The 23,762-nt window shown below is 44.2% G+C and overlaps 1 protein-coding gene across 3 annotated transcripts in view; it reads right to left on the bottom strand.

The window, feature by feature from the left end:
- Nucleotides 1-19,750, bottom strand: part of LOC113165184 (receptor-type tyrosine-protein phosphatase beta-like) — a 47,026-nt gene extending 27,276 nt beyond the window's left edge. For 2 of the 3 annotated variants that reach the window (XR_003299102.1, XM_026364538.1), the window contains exons 1-5: nt 19,612-19,750; nt 17,978-18,382; nt 15,228-16,873; nt 12,673-12,952; nt 8,719-9,030 (exon numbers count right to left, since the gene is read on the bottom strand). Coding sequence is in view for 2 of the 3 variants with exons in the window: in XM_026364538.1 (XP_026220323.1) it covers nt 8,719-9,030; nt 12,673-12,952; nt 15,228-16,873; nt 17,978-18,382; nt 19,612-19,663 (2,695 nt within the window). In the remaining variant the exon portion in view is untranslated. The remainder of the gene's footprint in view (nt 1-8,718; nt 9,031-12,672; nt 12,953-15,227; nt 16,874-17,977; nt 18,383-19,611) is intronic. The other variant, XM_026364539.1, reaches the window with a different exon arrangement.
- Between the last annotated feature and the right edge of the window lie 4,012 nt (nt 19,751-23,762).

The following is a 23,762-nucleotide window of genomic DNA, read 5'->3' as shown; positions in this document are numbered from 1 at the left end:
TTTCGATATCACACCACAAGTTCTCGATTGGATTAAGGTTCGGGGATTGGGCTGGCTACTCCATAACATTAATTTTGTTGGTTTGGAACCCAGACTTTGCTCGTTTACTAGTGTGTTTGGGGTCACTGTCTTGTTGAAACAACCATTTCAAGTGCATGTCCTCTTCAGCATACGGCAACATGACCTCAAGTATTTTGACATATGCAAAATGATCCACGATCCCTGGTATATGATAAATAGGCCCAACACCATAGTAGGAGTAACAGGCCCATATCATGATGCTTCCCGGGATGTTAGCAAGATGGCGGCGCACACAGACGCTGCGGCTCACTGCTCCTCACGAACGGTGCATTATTTACTTTATTGGGTATATTGGGTTTGGTGTGCTACTCTTTGAAAAACCGCCGGATGCTGGGCACAGTATAGATACAGTCGCCAGGATCTTTTGAGCTTGGGTTTATGCTTTGAAAGGATTGAAAGGTGTGACTGGGAAGGTCCTCAGGGAGTGCGCAAACCAGCTGGCAGGGGTCTTCACCAACATTTTCAACTCATCTCTGTCTCAGTCCTATATCCCACTATGCCTAAAGTCAGCCACAATTGTCCTGCTGCGTAAAAAGACCACCATCAGCAGCCTCAATGACTACCGACCAGTAGCTCTGACACCTGTCATAATAAAGTGTTTTGAGAAACTGGTCCGACGTCACATTATGTCCTACCTCCCACCCACACTCGACCCACTGCAGTTTGCATACAGAGCTAAAAGATCGACAGAGGACGCCATCGCCATTGCGCTCCACACCACCATTTCACACCTGGAAACACAAGGGTGTTATGCTAGGCTGCTCGGTCACATTGTACTGCTATTATTTTGAACATAACTATATGTAATGTTAAACCTTTTCATATAGAAACAAACTTCAGTTTTGCATAAATATTGAATCTGAAGCAAGCAAAGCTTACACTTCTGTTCTAGTACCTAAAGTGTTCAGCTGAACTACAGTAAATGACTGTAGTTCAGGCTGGTGGCTCTCAGGTCCTTCAGAGGGTGATTCTGCGCCTACTAAGACTTGAGGTTAAACACGCAATGGATCCCCTGCAGTTTGCTTACAGGAAACATAATAGTGTGGATGATGCTATCCTCTACATGTGTCACCATGTTTTGTCTCATCTTGAAGAACCTACAAGTTAAGTGAGGATTATGTTCTTGAATTTTTCAAGTGCATTCATTACCATCCAGCCAGTCATCCTTAGAGTAAACCAAAAGGGATGGGAGTTGAACCCTCATTTGTTTCTTGGACCACTGATTACCTGACAGAAAGGTCACAGTTTGTCAGGCTGGGGAACTGCATCTCTGGTAATGTCCTAAGCAGCACTGGGGTTGCACAGGGGACTGTTTTGGCTCCATTCCTGTACACACTGTACACACTGTACACAGCAGGGTGTTGCCACATTCAGAGGTACTCTGGTGATACTGCAATTGTTGCATGTATTAGGAATGGAAAAGAAGAGGAGTACAGAGGAATTATACAATACTTCTGTGACTGGAGTCACAAAAACAGCCTCAATTCAATTCAATTTATTTGTAGAGCGCTTTTTACAATTGACATTGTCACAAAGCAGAACATGAACAGTGAATGTGTATGAATCATAATAATCAGATTGTCCCTGATGAGCAAGCCAAGGGCGACAGTGGCAAGGAAAAACTCCCTGAGAAGGCAACAGGAAGAAACCTTGAGAGGAACCAGACTCAACAGGGAACCCATCCTCATATGGGTGATTACATGCTGTGTAGGCAGCAGGCAGTCTAGTATAACCGTTAATGTAAGTTAATGTGGAGTCTTTTTTTGCATCATTTAGTGACAAAATATTTCTTATCTTGGCAATATTTCTGAGGTGAAAGAAAGCTGTCCTGGTGATATTATCTACATGAGCTTCAAATGAAAGACTGGAATCTAGAATCACACCAAGGTCTTTTACTGTTGCACTAGATGTAAGAGAAAGGCCATCTAGAGTTACGGTGTAATCTAAAATCTTGCTTCTAGCTGCAGATGATCCTATAACTAGTACTTCTGTCTTATCAAGATTAACCAGAAGGAAGTTAATTAGCATCCAGTCTCGTATATCCTTTACACATTGCTCAACTTTATTAAGCTGTTTGATCTCATCTGGTTTTAATGAAACATATAACTGTGTGTCGTCAGCATAACAATGAAAGTTAATACCATGCTTACGAATAATGTTGCCCAGGGGAAGCATGTAGAGGGAAAAAAGCAGTGGGCCTAAAACTGAACCCTGTGGAACACCAAACTCCACTGGAGAGCATGTGGAGTAATCGCCATTTAGATCTACATACTGATAACAATCAGTCAAATAGGACCTAAGCCAGGAGAGGGCCGTTCCCTTATTTCCAACAACATTTTCTAGTCTGTGAAGGAGAATACTATAGTCAATGGTGTCAAAAGCTGCACTGAGGTCGAGTAGCACAAGCATAGTGACGCTACCCTGATCAGAGGCCAATAGGAGGTCATTTACTACTTTAACAAGTGCCGTCTCTGTGCTGTCATGAGGCCTAAATCCTGACTGATAGAGTTCGTGTATGTTATTTCTATGAAGATACGAGGATAGCTGCCCAGCTACTATCTTTTCGAGAATCTTTGAGATACAGGGGAGGTTTGATATCGGCCTGTAATTGGACAGCTGACGGGGTCGAGATCATGTTTCTTGATTAGCGGTTTAATAACTGCTAATTTAAAACACTTTGGGACATACCCACAGCTGAGTGAAGAATTTATGATTGTCAGCAGGGGTTCTATTATTTCTGGCACTATCTGTTTTAGAAAGTGTGTCGGTATAGGGTCTAATGTACAGGTTGAAGATTTTGCAGAAGAGATGAGTGAAACTAGTTCATTCTCTTCTAGAGGAGTAAAGTAATCTAGGTACTGATCTGCTGAGGTTAGCTCATCACCTGCGTCAACTAAATTGTCTGGTTTTAAAGCTTGAATTTTCTGCCTTATATTTACAATTTTGTTATTGAAAAAGTTCATGAAGTCCTCACTACTGCACAACGTTGTTATGGAGATATCTGCAGTAGTTTTCTTTCTAGTTAATTTGGCTACTGTATTAAATAAAAATCTAGGGTTATTTTTGTTGTTTTCTATAAGAGTGGAGAGATACGTTGATCTAGCTGCACTAAGAGCTTTTTTATAGTTCAGGATGCTCTCCTTCCATGCTATCTGAAATACTAACAATTTAGTTTGGCGCCATTTACGTTCTAACTTTCGAGTAGTCTGTTTTAAGACGCGCGTGTCATCCTTATAGCAAGGAGCAAGTTTCTTATCTCTAATGACTTTTCTTTTAACTGGAGCTACATTATCTAAGGTATAACGTAATGACGACTCTAGATATTCAGTCGCCTGGTCTAGTTCTGTAGGGTCAGACGGTGATCCAATCAAAGTTGATAACTCTGGGAGATTACTAATAAAGCTCTGTGCAGTAGTTGATGTAAATGTACGTTTAATGCGATAGCGCGGCGCTGAGTATACATTATTAATATGACACACGGTAGTTGAAACAAGATAGTGGTCTGAGATAACTTCAGACATTGGGAGCGTAAGTAAATTTCTTATACTTAAACCGAAGGATATTATTAAATCTAAGGTGTGCCCCGCTTTCTGAGTGGGTCCTACTACACACTGATCTACTCCTAGTGAGTCCAATATGGACATAAATGCTGTTCTCAAAGGGGCTTCTGGATTCTCAAAGTGAATATTAAAATCTCCAGCAATTTCGCTTTGTCTACAGAAACAACAAGGTTAGAGAGGAAATCTGCAAATTCACAAAGAAATTCAGAGTAGGGCCCTGGGGGTCTGTAAATGATAATTAGCGGGGTCGGTTGAGCAGACTTTATATTTGTATCTATACTTGTTATGTTACTATAGAGACATTGAAAAGCTTTAAATTTGTGTACATGTTTTTGTACGATAGTCAGATCATCATTGTAAATAACTGCGACACCTCCTCCCCCACCAGTCAGACGAGGCTGGTGAATGTAGCTGTATCCAGGAGGAGTTGCTTCATTTAAAGCTACATACTCGTCCTGTTTAATCCAGGTTTCTGTTAAAGAGAGTATATCAAACTCCTGATCTGTGATAGTTTCATTAACAGTAAGAGCTTTAGATGTAAGAGATCTAATATTTAACAATTCTAACTTCAGATCAGAGGTGCTGGCTGCACAATCAGTGTGCTCTGAATTTGAGGTCACTATGTTAATTAGATTATTAAAACAGACTTTCTGGGTTTTCTTGACTTTTTGTTTAGCTCGAGGAACAGACACAGTCTCAATATGTTGAACCCTGAGTGACGACTCTGTGCAGCTAGCAGACACTTGGTTTAGCCTGTTTGTCTGCTCCCTGGCCTGGACTCTGGGTAGTTGGCGCCTAGCTAGGCCTGATCCTAGGCTATGAGCTATGCTACACGAAATGAGAGCAGCACCTTCCTGAGTGGGATGGACACCGTCCCGCCCTAACAGGCCAGGTTTGCCCTCAAAGGTCCTCCAATTATCTATGAAGCCCACGTTGTTTTCGGAGCACCACCTGGACATCCAGCGGTTCAGCGACCATAACCTGCTGTAGGTTATGTCACCTCGTCTCATTGGGAGGGGGCCAGAGCAGATTACAACTTCGGACATCGCCTTCGCTAATTTAAACAGCTCTTTAAAGTTATTCTTCCTAACCTCAGACTGACGAAGGCGTATATCGTTAGCTCCAGCATGTACCACTATCTTCGAAAAGCTATGCTGTCCTAAGGCCCTAAGATTGCCTTCAATGTAAGATAAGATAAAGCTTTATTGTCATTGTACAGTCACACTTGGTACAACAGTACAACGAAATTGCAAACTGTCCCACATTGGTGCAAGGAGAGAGTAGAAAACAACATAATAATAATAAAACAGCTTACAATTACCTTTCATACAAAAAGTATTTAAATATATATACATATATTCATATATATATATATATATATACACACAATTATATATACAAATATACACATGCACACCAGCTGGAGATCTCGTCGCCTGGATCCACCGTTTGCCCTTTGGGATGTGTTTGGAGACTGGATTGGTCACAAGCTACTATGATGTCGGTCCCGGCCTCGGCGGACGTCGGAAGCTGTTTCTTGGAGGTCTCGACTCAACGCTCGATAGTCAAGGAATGGAACAAGTCTGCCTGCAATAACTAACTGGACTCCATATTAACTTAAAAGACTTTAACTGTTATACTGGACTGCTGCCTACACAGCATGTAATCACCCATATGAGGATGGGTTCCCTGTTGAGTCTGGTTCCTCTCAAGGTTTCTTCCTGTTGCCTTCTCAGGGAGTTTTTCCTTGCCACTGTCGCCCTCGGCTTGCTCATCAGGGACAATCACATTATTATGACTCATACACATACACTGTTCATGTTCTGTTCTTTGGTTGTGTAAAGCTGCTTTGTGACAATGTCAATTGTAAAAAGCGCTCTACAAATAAAATTGAATTGAATTGAATATATACAGAATATACAATCTACATTCTTCTAGAAAAACTAAACCAGATGTGTGTGTGTGTTCATGAGGGCTATTGCTCTATTGTAGAAACTGTCTCTGAGTCTGTTGGTCCGTGACCTCAGCACCCTGAGTCTTTTTCCAGAGGGCAACCATTTAAACACCCGGTGTCCCGGGTGTGTGCAGTCTTTCAGGATGTTGCGTGCCCTCCTAAGACATCGGGTGCTGTAGAGGTCCTTCAGTGAGGGAAGAGGGTGGCCAATGATCTTTTGGGCAGTGTTTATGACCCTTTGTAGAACCTTTTTTTGTGCCATGGTGCAGCTTGAAAACCACACGGAGATGCAGTATGTTACCACACTCTCAATGGAGCAACGGTAGAAGGCAACCAGCAGCTCTCTCTTCAGGTTGACCCTCCTGAGGATCCTCAGGAAGTGAAGACGCTGTTAAGCCTTTTTCATTACCTCTGCGGTATTGGAGCTCCATTGGAGGTCTTCATCTATGTGCACACCAAGGTACTTGAAGCTTGGCACCCTCTTCACACACTCCCCATTAATGACTATGGACTGCAGATCTGACTTCTTCCTCCTGAAGTCCACGATCACTTCTTTTGTTTTTGAGGTGTTTAGGACCAAGTTGTTGTCTTCACACCACCCCACCAGCCTCTGGATCTCATCCCTGTATGCCGTTTCATCACCGCCAGAGATGAGCCCCACCACAGTTGTGTCATCGGCAAACTTAATGACGACATTGCCTGGGTGTGTGCTGACACAGTCATACGTGTACAGGGTGTACAGCAGAGGACTCAGCACACAGCCTTGTGGGGAACCGGTGTTTAGTCTCAGGGCTGTGGAGAGATGAGGACCCACTCTGACTCTCTGTACTCTGTCAGAGAGAAAGTCTCTGATCCAACAGCAAGTGGTGGGAGGAAGTCCAATGTCCAACAATTTTGCTGACAGTCTGTACGGTATTATTGTGTTAAAGGCAGAGCTAAAGTCGACGAAGAGCAGCCTAGCATAACACCCTTGTGTTTCCAGGTGTGAAATGGTGGTGTGCAGCGCTGTGACGACAGCGTCCTCTGTCGATCTGTTAGCTCTGTATGCAAACTGTAGTGGGTCGAGTGTGGGTGGGAGGTAGGACATGATGTGACGTCGGACCAGTTTCTCAAAACACTTCATTATGACAGGTGTCAGAGCTACTGGTCGGTAGTCATTGAGGCTGCTGATGGAGGTCTTTTTAGGCAGTGGGACGATTGTGGCTGATTTCAGGCATTGTGGGATGTAGGACTGAGACAGTGAGGAGTTGAAAATGTTGGTGAAGACCCCAGCCAGCTGGTTTGCACACTCCCTGAGGACCTTCCCAGTCACACCGTCCGGTCCCGCAGCCTTCCTGGGGTTCACTGCCCTCAGCATACACCGCACTTCATGCTCCTGCACTGTGCGACTGAAGCTGCTGCAGTCTGAAGTATGGGCTTCAGCTGTCCCAGGTCTGTCCACCTCGAAGCGCGCAAAGAAGTGGTTTAACTCCTCTGCGAGCACAACATCACCCACAGCCGTCATGGTGTTGCAGGACTTGTGGTTGGTTAGGTGCTGGACCCCCTGCCACACCTGTCGTGTGTTGTTGTCTCTGAAGTGGTCCTCAATCCTCCTCTTATAAGCTGCCTTGGCCTCTCTGATGCCTCCTTTAAGGTTAGCCCTGGCTGCACTGTATTGCGCTTTGTCACCATATCTGAAGGCAACATCACGTTGCTTCAGCAGGACCTGGACCTCTTTAGTCATCCAGGGTTTCCGATTGGAGTACACCCGGTGACGTTTGACCACGGTGACGTTGTCAACGCAGAAGTTGATGTAAGAGAGCACAGATGTAGTATGCTCCTCTAGGTCCTGGTGTGCGAACACATTCCAGTCTGTCTCCTCAAAGCAGTCCTGCAGCTGTTGTGAAGCGCCCTCCGGCCATGTTTTTACAGTCTTTGTCACTGGAGGGGCTCTCCTCCTGACGGGGGTGTAAGCTGGAATCAGCAACAAGGACGTGTGATCAGACAAACCCAGATGTGGTAGAGGGGTTGCTCTGTAGCCTTTTCTGATGTTGCTGTAGGCTTTGTCCAGTGTGTTTGCACCCCTTGTAGCGCATTTAATGTGCTGATCAAATTTGGGGAGTACTAACTTTAAATCAGCATGATTGAAATCCCCAGCTATGATTTGCACTGCATCAGGATGAGAGTTCTGCTGGGTGGTTATTGCATTGTGCAGCACCTCCATGGCTACGCTAGCATTAGCATCAGGTGGTACGTATACGGCCGTTACCATGACGACGGTAAACTCTCGAGGAATGTAGAAGGGTCTGCATTTAACAATCAGATATTCCACATCTGGGGAACAGTAGCTGTCTACAGTCGTTGCATTTCTGCACCAGTTGTCGTTGATGTAGACGCATAACCCCCCTCCTCTGCTCTTACCGGAGTCACCGTTCCTGTCGTGGCGGTAGACCGTGCGGCCTGCTAACTCGATAGCCGAGTCCGGTATGGAGTGATTGAGCCAAGTCTCTGTGATTAATACAACACAACAGTCACGGAAACACTTGTTGGTTGCATTCTTCAGCCTCAGCTCGTCAATTTTGTTCACAATGGATCTGGTGTTGGAGAGGAAAAGGCTGGGAAGCGGCGGCTTAAATGGTTGTCTCTTTAGCCGTGAAATTAGGTGCCCTGGCCCCCCGGATACACCTGACCACAGCCGCTGGAGCCCCTAAAGGTCTGGCTAATTTCACGTGTCTCATTATCGAGTCTCCTATGACAAGAGTTCTTCCAGGTTTCTCAGCGCTAACTAAAACACACCTGTCACAGGTAAAATTGTTGTTAACGACGGAGGAAGACGGTCTAAACATCCTGCACTCTACACGCTGAACAAGCTGAATATTACTCAATTTAACGTACCTGAGTTGGAGAAATGTTGGAGAAATGTTGTGTAGAGTTAAAAAATTCCGCTGTTGCTCTCAGATGAAAAAACACGCGCATCCTCCAAGAAGCGGAAACCTACTGAACACCTCTAAAACCAAGGAGATGGTAGTGGATTTTGGAAGGTCTTTTGCACCTGTTGGACTAATTATGTCACTGATTCAGGAGCAGCTAAGACATGTGAGGGTCTCTAAGGAGCCTGAGGTGAGCATAGGTGTTGTGTCTCACCTGTAGCTGCTAAGGTGACAACAGGGGCAGCACTCTTGTTCCCGGCTGTAGCAACCACACTGACAGTGTACAGAGTCCCAGGAACCAGGGATCTGAATCCAGACTGTGGGGCTGCAGATCCCATGATCCTGGTCCTGGTGGTTTGATTGGAGACAGTGTCCTCCAGAGTCAGATCATACCAGTCCACGTGACCAGCAGAACGAGACCAGGAAACCATCAGACCTGAAGAATCACTCGGAACCGTAGTCAGACTTTTATACTGAGTGGGAGCCAAGTTCACTTGGACATCCAGACGAGCTGGACCAACTGGGTCTGAGACAGGAGACAGATGTTGGTGACATTCAGGTGACATCTGAATGTACCTGTGGGATTTATAACATCACAGCGAGTGTGGTCCAACTGGGGACCAGTGTGAAACAGACTTTTAATACAAGTAGGAAACATCCGGATTTTGAACAGGAACTTTTTAAACGTCAGTTTTTCATCGTCTTTTGGATTTGAATCAAACTGATGCCTGAAACTAATCAAATATTCACTGTGCTGTATTTTAACACCTGGAATAAAACAACTTGTCTTTATTTCTACACGTTTGATAACAGATCAGAGATTCTGTGACTTTCTAACTTCAGATTTTCTGCTCAGAATTCATTTCCCAGGACTCAATAAGTTGAATGTTCTCAGTCTCTAATCTTGGCAGGAGTAAAGCCATTCTGCATCCGCTGCTCCAGAAACAATGTGAGGAGGGAAGTAGCTGGAAACAAACACTTGAGATGAGATGAAGACTATTGTTCGAGAGCTCAGTGTTTCAGATCAGGACGCTCTGAACCAGGACTTGGCAGTAGCAGCAGAGAGGATGTAGAGAAACTCTCAGGTTTCATTATCAGCAGCTTTAGTTTATTGTTTGCTGAGTGTGAGATAAGATTTCACTGATCCTGTCAGAGAATCAAGTTCAGTGCTGATGCTGTTGTGTACGTGTCCATGACACATGTAAAACATAATAAGTCAAATGTTCAAGTCTGGTGATACACGTGTTTAGTTCAGGTAACAATAACGTTATGTCGAGACGCTCACACACAGGTGCAGTGACAGGAACTGGATCCTGGACTCAAACATGACACCCAATCACTTAAACCTAATTGATCCATAAACTGAAAAAGTTCTCATGGCTCTGGGTTTCTCTCTGCACATGCTCACTCTACACTCAGTACAGATCATCCTGTTGGTCACACACATCCAAACACTTTTTCTCTTCTCAGTAAAGAAAATATGTATAAAAAAATTCATGGGTTAAAATTTACTAAGAGACCTGAGCTGGTCTCAAAGTGTTTAACAGTTTTCGTGGGATCCCGCTGTGACCATTGAGCCACTGACACTGTGAATAAAGTTTTACTAAGCAGTGTCTGAACTGGGCTTCCTCCACTTTCTGTGTCTAACTGAAGAAGTAACTGTGGACGGTGACTGAAAGCTCCAGGACAGCTACCTAGTGGCTCAGTGAAAGCTCTGTTGACCCTAGTATTCCCTCAGCTCTCAGCAGCAATGACTTCATGAATTTCTTCACAAATAAAATCATAACTATTAAAGAAAAAATTGATCAGATCCTCCCAGCATACAGCATGGATTGTACAACAACTCTCGATCCACGCTCGTACTTAGACTGCTTCCTCCCCGTAGATCATTCTGAATTAATTTCAGTAATTAATTCCTCTAAACCATCAACATGTCTCTTAGATCCCATCCCGACTAGACTCCTCAAGGATGTCTTACCTTTGATCAGCACGTCCATATTAGATCAGATCAATCTGTCTTTACAAATAGGCTACGTACCACAGGCTTTTAAGGTTGCTGCAGTCAAGCCCCTACTCAAAAAGCCTACTCTGGACTCAGGGGTCTTAGCGAATTATAGACCAATATCCAATCTGCCCTTTATCTCTAAAATCCTTGAAAATATAGTTTCTAAGCAATTGTACGACCACCTGCGTAGCAATAACTTGTATGAAGATTTCCAGTCAGGATTTAGAGTACATCATAGTACAGAAACAGCACTGGTAAAGGTTACTAATGATCTTCTATTGGCATCAGACAATGGTCTACTCTCTATACTCGTCATGTTAGATCTTAGTGCTACATTCGACACTATAGATCACAACATTTTATTACACAGACTGGAACATGTCATTGGAATCAAAGGAACAGCACTAGAGTGGTTTAAATCGTATCTATCGGATAGATTTCAGTTTGTACACGTCAATGATGAGTCTTCCATGCACAGCAAAGTCAGCTATGGAGTTCCACAGGGATCTGTGCTTGGACTGATTCTTTTCACTTTAGATATGTCCCCTTTAGGCAATATTATTAGGAAACACTCTATAAATTTCCATTGTTATGCAGATGATACCCAGCTATATTTATCTATGAAACCAGGAGAAACTAATCAATTAGTCAAACTTCAAGCATGCTTAAAAGACATAAAGGCCTGGATGTCCTCCAATTTCCTTCTTCTAAATCCAGACAAGACAGAGGTTATACTGTTTGGGCCTAAAAATCTCAGAGACACTATGTCTAATCACATTCTCACCCTTGATGACTTAGTTCTGGCCTCAAGTAATACTGTAAGAAACCTCGGAGTTATCTTTGATCAGGATATCTCCTTCACTTCATACATCAAAGAAGTCTCTAGAACTGCCTTTTTTCACCTAAGAAACATTGCTAAAATTAGGAGCATCCTGTCCCAAAGTGATGCTGAAAAACTAGTCCATGCATTTGTTACTTCCAGACTGGACTATTGTAATTCATTATTAATAGGATGTCCCAATAACTAATTAAAGAGCCTCCAGTTAATCCAAAATGCTGCAGCCAGAGTTCTGACTGGAATTAGCAAGAGAGATCATATTTCTCCAACGTTAGCTCCTCTCCATTGGCTCCCTGTTAAATCCAGAATTGAATTTAAAATTCTTCTCCTCACTTATAAATCCCCTAATAATCAGGCTCCATCTTATCTTAAAGACCTCATAGTTCCATATCTTCCAAGCAGAACTCTCCGTTCTCAGACTGCAGGTTTACTTGTGGTTCCTAGAGTTTCCAAATGTAGAATGGGAGGCAGAGCCTTTAGCTACCAAGCCCCTCTCCTGTGGAACCAGCTCCCAGTTCAGGTTCTGGAGGCAGACACCCTCTCCACATTTAAGACTAGACTTAAAACTTTTCTTTTTTATAAAGCTTATAGTTAGAGTTGGATCCGGTGACTCTGAACCATCTCTTAGTTATGCTGATATAGCTTAGTCTGCTGGGGGACCTCTACTGATAAACTGAGCTCCTCTCCTCTCTCCTTTCTCCTGTATCAATGCAAATGCCACCATTGCATGTCATTAACTTTGTGTCTTTTCTCTCTTTTAGTTGTGTTTCCTCCTCTCTGTCTCCCTCTCTCTGTACTTTTCTGCAGGTATCCTCGGCCTGGAGCTGTACATCTCCAGAATCCAATTCATCTGCCCAATGTTCTTGATGCTTGTTGTTGTCTTTATTGCCTGCTGTTCTTTTCTCTCTTCTCTTTCCACTCACCCCAACCGGTCGAGGCAGATGGCCGCCCACTATGAGCCTGGTTCTGCTGGAGGTTTCTTCCTCTAAAGGGAGTTTTTCCTCTCCACTGTTGCCTAAAGCTTGCTCAAATGGGATTGTTGGGTTTTCTCTATAATTTTTTGTATAAATATTTTCTGTAAGGTCTTAAACCTTACACTGTAAAGTGCCTTGAGATAACTTCTGTTGTAAATTGGCACTATACAAATAAAATTGAATTGAATTGAATTGAAAGGTGAAGCATCGATTTACGAATAAATGAGCTAACATTTGTTTTAATATGTGAGAAAAATCCAGAATAATGAAGCTGTTGGTTTCTGTAGCAAACATAAATGTTTTAGTTTGTTTCTGCTCACCTGCTCCTACCTGAGCATTCATGACTCTTACCTGTGCGCACAGACGCGTTGGTCTTCATTCCATCATTCCTGGAAACCACTGTTAACCTGTACAGAGTCCCGGGTTCCAGACCCGTGATCCCACAGATGAAGGCGGTCCCGGTCTGTCCATATGGGTCACAGTCAGTGGAAAGAGTCCAGAACTGGTCCTCAGTGACCAGGCTGAAGTTACAGGACTGGCCGCCACTGGTTAGCATCACCACAGCTGAGTCGGGACTGGACCGGATCTCTGTTAGGTTCACTGAGCAGCGGGAAACGGTGGATGTCTGAACCTGAAACAGGAAGTCACAGCAGGACAGGTGAGAACAGATTGTGACAGGTTAGTTTATCAATAGGTTAAAACGGTTAAAAACAACCAGGTGGCCTCACAGGTCACCTGAACATGACTTCTGGACCCCCAACCAGCCAGTCAGAACTGAATCAAACTTAATCCAGGTTTTGAGATTCTGTGTGTGTTTCAGGTACAGGTATAATTACTCAAATGTATTTATAAAGCACATTTAAAACAACTCCTGTTGACCAAAGTGCTGTAGAGATGTTGAAGAGATAAAATAAATAGAATAGTCAACCAGGGAACGTCGTCTGGTGGTACCAGCACCACACAGTCGACACCAAGGAAAACTGTTCAGCTTAGTTTTCCCACGATGGTGGAATGAGCTGCCTATCTCTGCACGCTCAGCCACCTCACTAGCAATCTTTAAAAAACTGCTGAAAACAGAACTCTTCTCTTTCATTCTCACATCTCTCGAAACAGAAACACTTTTTAACAGCACTTTGCTATGATGTTGTTTCTTCTTGACTTAGATTTTGTTTGCTTGCCTTGTTCCTCACTTGTAAGTCGCTTTGGATAAAAGTGTCTGATAAATGACTAAATGTAAATGTAAATGAATAGTGAGATCAATAAAAATGATTTAGATTATAAAACCAGCCAGAAATGCAGATGCCAAACAGAGACCAAATTAATAAACTGCAAAATAATAAAAGCCAAGATAAATACAGGTCCACATGTAAAGAGTATGCAGTGCTGGAATGTAACACTAAGTATATTTACTCAGGTACTGTACTGTGTACTGTAATCTATTCCAGTTATTTACAGCTTTAGTTACTGGTAAAATGTTAAACCCCAGGTGTTGTTCGCTTTCTGATGCTCTGTAACCTCCTAATTTACCTGATCCACAGATTTTAAAGCAGACACAGTTGCGTTCACTGACCTCATTAACGCTCCACAACAAACCCAGTATCAAACACCTTGTGGCGCATCGGGGCATTGCGGCCGCTGGTTCAAATCCGTCCGTTCCGTTAGAAGAAAACGAATCCGGTATCTTTCCACATGAGCTGACATAACGAGAATGTAAAGGTAGAAAAGCAAAGATCTGCGGGACGGGACGCGCACCACACCGGACTCCGTCCAGATCTAGACTCTGATCCTCACAACCTGCAGCATGGCATCGTGGAGTTGAATGTTCCAGAGCGACTGACTCTGGCTTTTTAACACCACTAAGAATCTGAAGCGTCCGTTCCAGTTTTCAGTTCGGACTCGGGCGGTGCTCCCTGCAGACCGACACCCCACCCTGCTTTCCTTCCTGCCTGCCTCGGACTTTCTCTGACGACCTTTAGCATCTAACCGAGCTCCATCAATCAGAGCAGAACCCACCATTGTTAGGGTTGAATACCAGTTATCCAATCAGGAAGCAGCCTCACATCCAGCACCAGGAACCGGCTCTAATTATAGACCAGTTTGCATGTGGAGCAGAGTCTCATCAAAGATCAGTCCATCTACTCCTCAACATAATTTTTTCTATTGTTGTTGATGCAGAGAAGCAGCATGTTCAGGTAACTGGGTCACTCTCAGATGTAGAGCAATCAGGACACACCTGGAAACGGTTCTGATGAAGAGCCAGGTTTGTCACTTACTTTCCTGTAAAATCTGATTACGTCTTTGTACCAACTGAATAAAAAGACAACAGAGACGTGTTAGAGCTGGCTGACTGCAGTCAACATGACACATGCATGTAGTGTAAGGAGGGTGGTTGGATCAACAAAGCAGAGCACAGGACAGAATTTGAGACCCGAGTCGAGTGTGAAACTACGTTGGGCTGTTACTAAAACCATGAGGATGTTAGGTGGGCCTACGTAGTGGGACATGGAAGCAGCGAGTTTAAGCCAAAGCACAATGTTGGTAGAAAACCTGGTTTATTCTGGGCCTAAAACCAATTGTTACCCAACCCGTGTTGACTTTGCATCGATCCATTGTTTTTGTAATCTGGTGGACTTTCAACACCTGCTGCCATAGGGGTGCTCTTTCAGTATTTCAATGGGTCATATAAGTTGGTAGGGACTAGACTGGAAGACTGATTACATGTCCCAAAGGCCACATTTCACATATGATCTTACTGTGTCTGTGAAGGCACCCACCATGAAGTCCTGGGGCTCAGTCCAGAACTCTGGTTAAACTAGGCGGCCACAAGTCTCCTTCAGACAGAGGCTGTAAATTGAATTGAGGACAACAACAAACAAAGAGAAGGGTAAAGCTACATCAGTACTCACAGGTGGAGCTGTGGTCAGTCCGGTAGTCCAGGTCTGAAGTGGAGTTGTTGTTTGTGGAGGACTTGTGATGGTTGTAGCTGCATGAGTTGTACTGGCTGTAGTTGAGGTTGTAGTGGTGGGTGGTGTTGTTTGGATAGTAGTTTTCAAGGTTGTAGTTGGAGTTGGGGTTGTTATAGTCCACGTGGTGGTGGATGTAGTTGTAGGAGTAGGTGTAGTTGGAGAGATTGTGGTGGGTCTGAATGTAGTTACAGGGTTTGTTTTGGATGTAGTTTTTGAAGGTGTAGTTAAAGGGATTGTCTTTGGGTTGGTTGTGGCTACAAGACTGGTGGTGGATTCATGTGGGGTTGTATGTATGTTTGCTGAACTTGTGTGTGGGACTGTTAGGTTTGGGGTGGTGATTCCCCCTGAAGACACCACCCAGGTTGTTGGAGAAATGGGTGAAGCAGTCTGAGTCATCGAGCTTGCAGACGTTTTTGAATTAACACTGTCTGTCGTACAGCTGACTGTGGGTGAAGTCTGGGGAGTTGTAGGCAGGGCCCGATGGGTGGAGGCTGCATCTGCGTCCTTGATAGATGTCATCTCTACTGGTGAATGAGAGGTGGTCTGTGGAGGTGAAACTGTGGTGGGTGGAGCTGAAGCTGAGGTCGGTGGAGGTGAAGCTGTGATGGATGAAGTTGAGGTGGGTGGAGGTGAAGTGCAGGTGGGTGAAGCTGAAACTGTGGTGGGTGAAGCTGAAACTGTGGTGGGTGAAGCTGACGCTGTGGTGGATGAAGCTGTGGTAGATGAAGCTGTGGTAGGTGGAGCTGTGTTGGATGAAGCTGTGGTAGGTGGAGCTGAAGCTGTGGTGGCTGGAGCTGAAGCTGTGGTGGATGAAAATGTGGTAGGTGGAGTCAAAGCTGTGCTTGGTGGAGGTGACGTGGTGGATGAAGCTGAGGCTGTGGTCGGTGCGACTGAAGCTATGGTGGATGAAGATGTGGTAGGTGGAGCTGAAGATTTGGTAGGTGGGGCCGAAGCTGTGGTGGGTGGAGGTGAAGTTGTGGTGTTCTTATCACTTGTACGTTGGGTGGTGTCAGAAACAGCAGATGGAACGAGGGCAGCTGTGGATCCAGAACCAGTTGAGACCTCTGAGGTGAACAGCAAATCAGTTTCTCCAGTGCTCACAACTGAAGAACCTGTGAAGGGAACCAGAGTCCCACTTCTAGTTGCAGTCCACTGGTTCCCAAATGAGGTCGAGGTGGAGGAAGGTTGGTGCGCTGACATCGTCTTAGACTCAGTCCTGAGTTGAGAGACGTTTCTAACAAACGAGCTCTCTGACCCGTCCTCGTATCGGTCTGTGGTGGACTCAGCTGGACTGGGGGAGACCCCAAAGCTGCTGTTCAGAATCCACAGTTCCGGGATTGAAGCAGTTACCGACCTCCTGGTTCGAGGTTTCGTGACGTGGTTCACCTGTGTTGCAGCTGCGTCGGTTGTCAGACTGTGGAGCTCAGAGGAGGTGATCCATCTGGTGGTTCTGTTGGTTTTCACTGTATTTGATAACTGCTCACTGATCCAGGTCATGGCAGGAGTTCTGATGGTGGAGGTGATGGTGGTGAGTCTCCCAGGTTGATGTTTGGACCTATAAACGATGGTGGAGGCAGAAGTCGAAACTGAAAAACAAGGAGAGAAGGTTGAAGAAGTCCTGCAAGTCTCTTTTAGAAGTTCTGACTGATTTATTAATGATTAAAGAAACTCTGGTTCTGCTTGTTGGTCTCTGGTTCTTTACTCAGTGTCACATCAGGAGGTTCTTGCTGTGATTTGACTCAGAGATTCAACTACATGTTGCTCAGGTACAAACTACAGTCACAGCCAGACTTGGATCTGCTGTACAGGTGTTTTCTGTTCTGAGCACCTGATTCACAGGTTAACTGTAGATCAGGTAAACGGTGCTTTCTGCCTTACGTGTGTCGTTTTTATACTCACATTAGTGTAATTATTAGTTATTTTAGTAACCAAAAAGCGGAAACTCAGGAAAACGTGGTGAAAGGCTCTGGTTAAGGAACCACATCTGGCAAAGGAGGGAGGGAACCTGGCAGCAGAAGGTGAGTCAGGGACACCATGGCTGGATCTTGGAATAACAGCCGTCACAGGAATGAACCGCTTAATCGTCTCCCTGCGTCTCTCAGGTGCGGGGTTCTAACGGTTCTGAAACTGTGACATGCATCAGCGGTTTCTCAGCTCGCTAGAACATCTGAAGACCTCGGGTCTAAATGTCCAAAGTGGTATTCAGGATCACGGTAACTCTGGCTGTGGACATTTAGACCGAGCTGTGAACTCGGCTGACGTCCTTCCTGTTTGACTTTGTCTCTGAGTTCAGGGACCCAGGCTGTGACAGCTCAGTCTCATTTACTGCTCTCGTGTTCAGGGAAGAAGATATTTTACCTATTCAACACCAAGTAGTACCAAAGTATCAGTATCAAAATGACAGTAAGTAGAAGAAAAAGTACTCACTGTACAAAACAAAGTACTTGGTATATTAGTAGTAACAGTTTAAATGTTGATTTTAATGGCTCATTGGTTAAACTGTTTCAGATGAGCCGTTTATTTCTCTCTGTAAAGTTGTGAAGTAGACACGTGACGTAGCAGAAAATGGAAATAAAGTACATTGAAGTACAAGTACTTACTTACTGACAGATTAGACCAGTAATTAGATAATTAACAAGAACTGACCAGAACCAGGTGGTCCAATTTGTCCTGATTTGTCCTAAACTCACCTGTGTCGTGACACAGAGGCCTGACCAGTTGAGTTCCTCCCGAGTCCACGTCATACTTCTTCCATTGGAAACCGGTCTGCAGGTTCTCTGCAACCACCACAAGTAGCCCCAGTTTCCTCAGGTGCATGTGTGTCTCAGCCAATCCGAACGCTCCCTGGGTGCCGTAGCAGCTCCATCGCGGCGCTCTGCTGCAGTCAATGAGTTTGACGAGGCGGACGTTGGGAGGCAGGCGAGGGTTGGCGTCCGCCCAGAGACACCTGGAGGATCGAATGTGGACCAGCCTGGCTCCACTCGTCCACGCCCACTGATGAGAGGGGTTAGAGGCATCACACCGACCCAGGACGACACGCTGGTTTTGTGTTGTCAGACACAACCAGGGAGGGGTTAGCACGACGAGGAACCCAGCTGAGGACAGACACCAACACCAAGAGGTCACAGCTGAAAGACAAGTAACTGCTTCGTGGAGCAGATCGACGCCTCAGAGGAGCAAAGTCACACGATCAACATGAACTTATTGATTATCGGTTATCTAAAGGTTGAGTTCAGCCAAAGCCAAGAGGCAGAAATCAGACGACCAAACCTCCGACGTGAACTCAGTCTGAGCTGCTGCTTTTACTTCAGTACATTTTGAAATATCTAAAGCTGCAGTACAGGAATCTCTCTCAGTACTCAAGTACTGAGTACTGCAGCATGTACACATAAAATACTGTGTATTCAGTATGAAGTACACAGTCCACAGTGTGTCTCTTTATCTCATGTGAAGCTTCTACAAACCGAATTTCTTCCTTTAAATCAGCTGTTGGGTTCTCAATAGAACTCTACTGTTCTGTCGGGTTTGAAACCTTGAACACTGTAAAGGGTCTTGATATGTATAAATATATTGAACTGGATCAGCTGGATGTTGACTGTGGGATTTTAACATTTTAACAGCATGGTATTAGTACTTTTTACTACTTCAGTACTTCTTTGATAGCACTTTGCTTTTTGCGTTCTCTCCTTGACTTTGATTTTTGCCATATTCCTCACTTGTAAGTCGCTTTGGATGAAAGCATCTGATAAATGACTAAATGTAAAATGTAAATGTACTTTACTGATAACCTGCAGTGGTGAATAAAGTACTTTCTGTGTACCTGTATATTGTATATTAAGGGAGATAGATGAGAGAGACTGAAAAAGTGAAAGTACTTTAAGTTAGTAGTATGTAGCAGGGTAGTACTGTAGTAGTATTAATACTGGGTAACACAGAAGAAACAGAATTTATTTTAAACATATACCAGATGTATCTACAACATGTGATTTTAGGAAATTCAAATGTAAAATATATTTTTTAAACTGACTCATTATTCACATTGTTTTTTTTTAATGGCTCTGCTAGAAACCTGTTTTTAGCAGAGCCTCTTTTCTCATCCTTTGTTCTTTGTACCTCCACACTATGTTTTTCCCTGTGAACAAAGTATTCAGAGTAACCTGCAGGCAGTACTGTGATAATTATTATATTAATCTACAGAGTCAGACACAGTTCCAACACAGAACCAGAGTCTGTGGACTCTCTCTGTATTTATATCTTTAACCAGGTTCTGATCACAAACACCAACGGATCATCACTGCAATATCAGTATCAGTACTGTACTTACACACACAGCTGATCCTCAGGAGTAGAAATAAAAGTCGAATCAGAGCCTCCATGTTACTGTGCTGCTGTTTTCAGGCGTCCTCCACACTTCAGATGAGCAGAATAGAAGTGCTGAAGGGAAGTGCGTCTTTGTGGGGAGGAAAAAGTCTGTGAGCAGCACTTCCTCCTATTCAATTGTTTCGTAGTGAAGGAGCTGATGGTGACCGATGTGGAAACACTCGACTGTCGGAAATACCAGAGGACATCGCAGGAGCTGAGTTGTTCTAAATAACCTTAAGAAGAAAACATCTTTTTTGGGGGCGGGGGGGTGGGGGGCTTCTGCCCAGTTCCTGATCAGTCGGGTGAAATTAATATTTACAGTATTATTAATACTTAAAAGTGTAAAACAAGCTGACGCGGCTCAGTGTCTGTCTCAGCTTTAAATAAAACACTGCCTGGAACGTACTGTGTGACCAGTTTTCTCTACCAATACATCCATTATCAGCAGAAAAGCGTGTTGAAGCAACATCACAGTAAAAGAGTGCTGTAATTAAAGTAACAGTAGGTCCAACAACAGAGTATAGAGTAAGAGTATAAACACAAACATTTATAAGAGATAATACTTGATCATTTCCCCAAAGGGAAATTTCAATTCAATTTCATTTGTTTATAAAGCCCCAAATCACAACAGAAGTCAAGGCACTTTACAGTTTTTAAGGTTTAAGACCTTACAGAGTATAATAGTAAAGAAAATTACATAGAAAAGAAAAGACAGTGGAGAGGAAAAACTCCTTTTAGAGGAAGAAACCTCCAGCAGAACCAGGCTCAGGGTGGGCGGCCATCTGCCTCGACCGGTTGGGGTGAGTGGAAAGAAGAGAGGAAAGAACAGCAGACGACCAAAAACAGGCAACCATTTAACCACCCGGTGTCCTGGGTGTGTGCAGTCTTTCAGGATGTTGCCTGCCCCCCTAAGACAGTGGGTGCTGTAGAGGTCCTTCAGTGAGGGAAGAGGATAGCCAATGATCTTCTGGGCAGTGTTTATGACCCTTTGTAGAACCTTCTTGTGTGCCATGGTGCAGCTTGAAAACCACACAGAGATGCAGTATGTTACCACACTCTCAATGGAGCAACGGTAGAAGGCAACCAGCAGCTCTCTCTTCAGGTTGACACTCCTGAGGATCCTCCGGAAGTGAAGACGCTGTTGGGCCTTTTTCATTACCTCTGCAGTGTTTGAGCTCCATTGAAAGTCTTCATCAATGTGCACATGTAGGTACTTGAAGCTTGGCACCCTCTTCACACACTCCCCATTAATGACAATGGACTGCAGATCTCACTTCTTCCTTCTGAAGTCCACGATCACTTCTTTTGTTTTGAATAAGTCTACAATATAGAACTAATACAGAATAGATCAATAGCGTAATAATAATATACAATTGTAATAATAATATATAATGTATAATAATATACAAGAGAGGTGAGATACAGCAGTTTGTGGGAAGCTACGACAGCGCTAAGTTGACAGATTAGTCTGAGTTTTTCCAGGTTACTTGAGTATGCTGAAAGTGATGGAGACCGAGAAGTCAGATGGACGCAGGGCCTTGTTTGTCTGTTCGTCAGCACTGAATTCCTTCAGCCATGTCCAGTCTGGTCCACAATCAGCACAGATGACTCGTCCTAGCAGCTTTCTCAGCACTTGTCTCCTGCTCCACACCTCCACCTCCTCAGTTCCTGGTGGATTTCAGGTCTTCTTTCTAGGATCAGATCTTTGTCCTGCAGGGCTTATAGCTAGTAGCTAATAGCAGGCTAGCTGTTGCTATATACTAACAATGCTGTTTCCATGCTAACATGGGCCTCCTGACAAGGTCACCAAAAGTCCCTCGACAAACGAAAGGAGACTAGAAAGATCACCTGCAAGTTCAATCCTTCCCATGATCCCACACAACATGAGTTGGACGAAGAGGAAAAAAAAAAAGAGGAGCTGCTGTGACTGGCCAACACTGAACAGGTGCAGCTCTTGAACTCTAGGATGATCATGATGATGTATGGTTAACAAACAGTTGTGTGTAGGACCACATCATGTTACCAAGATCATTAAACAGCAAGTTTGAAGAATCAAAGCACAAACAGACGCAGGAGCTGATGTGTCACAATTCAATTCAATTCAATTCAATTCAATTCAATTCAATTCAATTCAATTCAATTCAGTTTTATTTGTATAGCGCCAATTCACAACAGAAGTTATCTCAAGGCACTTTACAGTGTTTAAGACCTTACAGAGAATAATTATACAAAAAATGATACAGAAAACCCAACAATCCAATTTGAGCAAGCTTTAGGCAACAGTGGAGAGGAAAAACCCCCTTTAGAGGAAGAAACCTCCAGCAGAACCAGGATCATAGTGGGCGGCCATCTGCCTCGACCAGTTGGGGTGAGTGGAAAGAGAAGAGAGAAAAGAACAGAAGGCACAACAACAACAACAACCAGCAAGAACATTGGACAGGTGAACTGGATTCTGGAGATGTACAGCTCCAGGCCGAGGATACCTGCAGAAAAGTACAGAGACAGGGAGACAGAGAGGAGGAAACACAACTACAGGAGAGAGAAGACACAAAGTTAATGATGTGCAATGGTGGAATCTGAATGGAGAGAGGAGAGGAGCTCAGTTTATCAGTAGAGGTCCCCCAGCAGTCTAATCTATAGCAGCATAACTAAGAGATGGTTCAGAGTCACCTGATCCATCTCTAACTATAAGGTTTTCAGGGTCTGAGATTAGAGAATCAGAGCCCGGGAGTCAGAGAATCAGAGAATCGGAGTCTGAGATTCAGAGAATCAGAGTCTGAGAGTCTGAGAGTCTGAGAGTCTGAGAGTCTGAGAGTCAGAGAATCAGAGTCTGAGTCTGAGTTTCAGAGTCTGAGCGTCAGAGTCTGAGTGTCAGAGTCTGAGAGTCAGAGAATCAGAGTCTGAGAGTCAGAGTCTGAGATTCAGAGAATCAGAGTCTGAGAGTCAGAGTCTGAGATTCAGAGAATCAGAGTCTGAGAGTCAGAGTCTGAGATTCAGAGAATCAGAGTCTGAGAGTCTGAGAGTCTGAGAGTCAGAGAATCAGAGTCTGAGAGTCTGAGTTTCACAGTCTGAGCGTCAGAGTCTGAGGGTCAGAGAATCAGAGTCTGAGAGTCAGAGAATCAGAGTCTGAGAGTCAGAGTCTGGGATTCAGAGAATCAGAGTCTGAGAGTCCGAGAATCAGAGTCTGAGAGTCAGAGTCTGGGATTCAGAGAATCGGACCCTGAGAGTCAGAGAATCAGAGTCTGAGAGTCTGAGTTTCACAGTCTGAGCGTCAGAGTCTGAGGGTCAGAGAATCAGAGTCTGAGATTAGAGAATCAGAGCCCGAGAGTCAGAGAATCAGAGTTTGAGAGTTTGAGCGTCAGAGTCTGAGAGTCCGAGAATCAGAGTCTGAGAGTCAGAGTCTGAGAGTCAGAGTTTCAGAGAATCGGAGTCTGAGATTCAAAGAATCAGAGTCTGAGAGTCAGAGAATCAGACTCTGAGAGTCAGAGTTTCAGAGAATCGGAGTCTGAGAGTCAGAGAATCAGAGTCTGAGAGTCTGAGTTTCAGAGTCTGAGCGTCAGAGTCTGAGATTCAGAGAATCAGCCTGAGCCTGGTTCTGCTGGAGTTTTCTTCCTCTAAAGAGAGTTTTTCCTCTCCACTGTTGCCCAAAGCTGCTCAAATTGGATTGTTGGGTTCTCTGTATCATTTTTTGTATAATTATTCTCTGTAAGGTCTTAAACATTAAACAGTCTGGGATTCAGAGTATGAATCACAGTCTGGGATTCAAAGTCTGAATCAGAGTCTGGGAGTCAGAGCCTGAGATTCAGAGTCTGATTCAGACTCTGAGACTCAGAGAGACGAGTCAGAGCAGACAAGTCTGTTCATCCTGAGTCTTTCCTCAGCACGGGTCAACTTGATGTGGTTTTGTTGTCTGTTGATGCTGAAGCAGTATGTTAACATTGTTGTAACATTCATACATTAGCTGTTTGGTGTCAGTGAAGTAGCATTAGTAGCATTAGTAGTAGTAGTAGTAGTATTTGCTGCTCTTCTCTCTCCATAATGTTTCTAGAACCTGAGGGATGATGACTGCAGCCAGTGACACAGGAAAACAAACAGTGTTGTGTTTACTGCAGA

Source organism: Anabas testudineus, chromosome 6, assembly GCF_900324465.2.
Source record: "Anabas testudineus chromosome 6, fAnaTes1.2, whole genome shotgun sequence".
Taxonomy (NCBI): Eukaryota; Metazoa; Chordata; class Actinopteri; order Anabantiformes; family Anabantidae; genus Anabas; species Anabas testudineus.
Note: the sequence above shows the minus strand (reverse complement) of the source record. Positions and strands in the feature narration are given on the sequence as shown.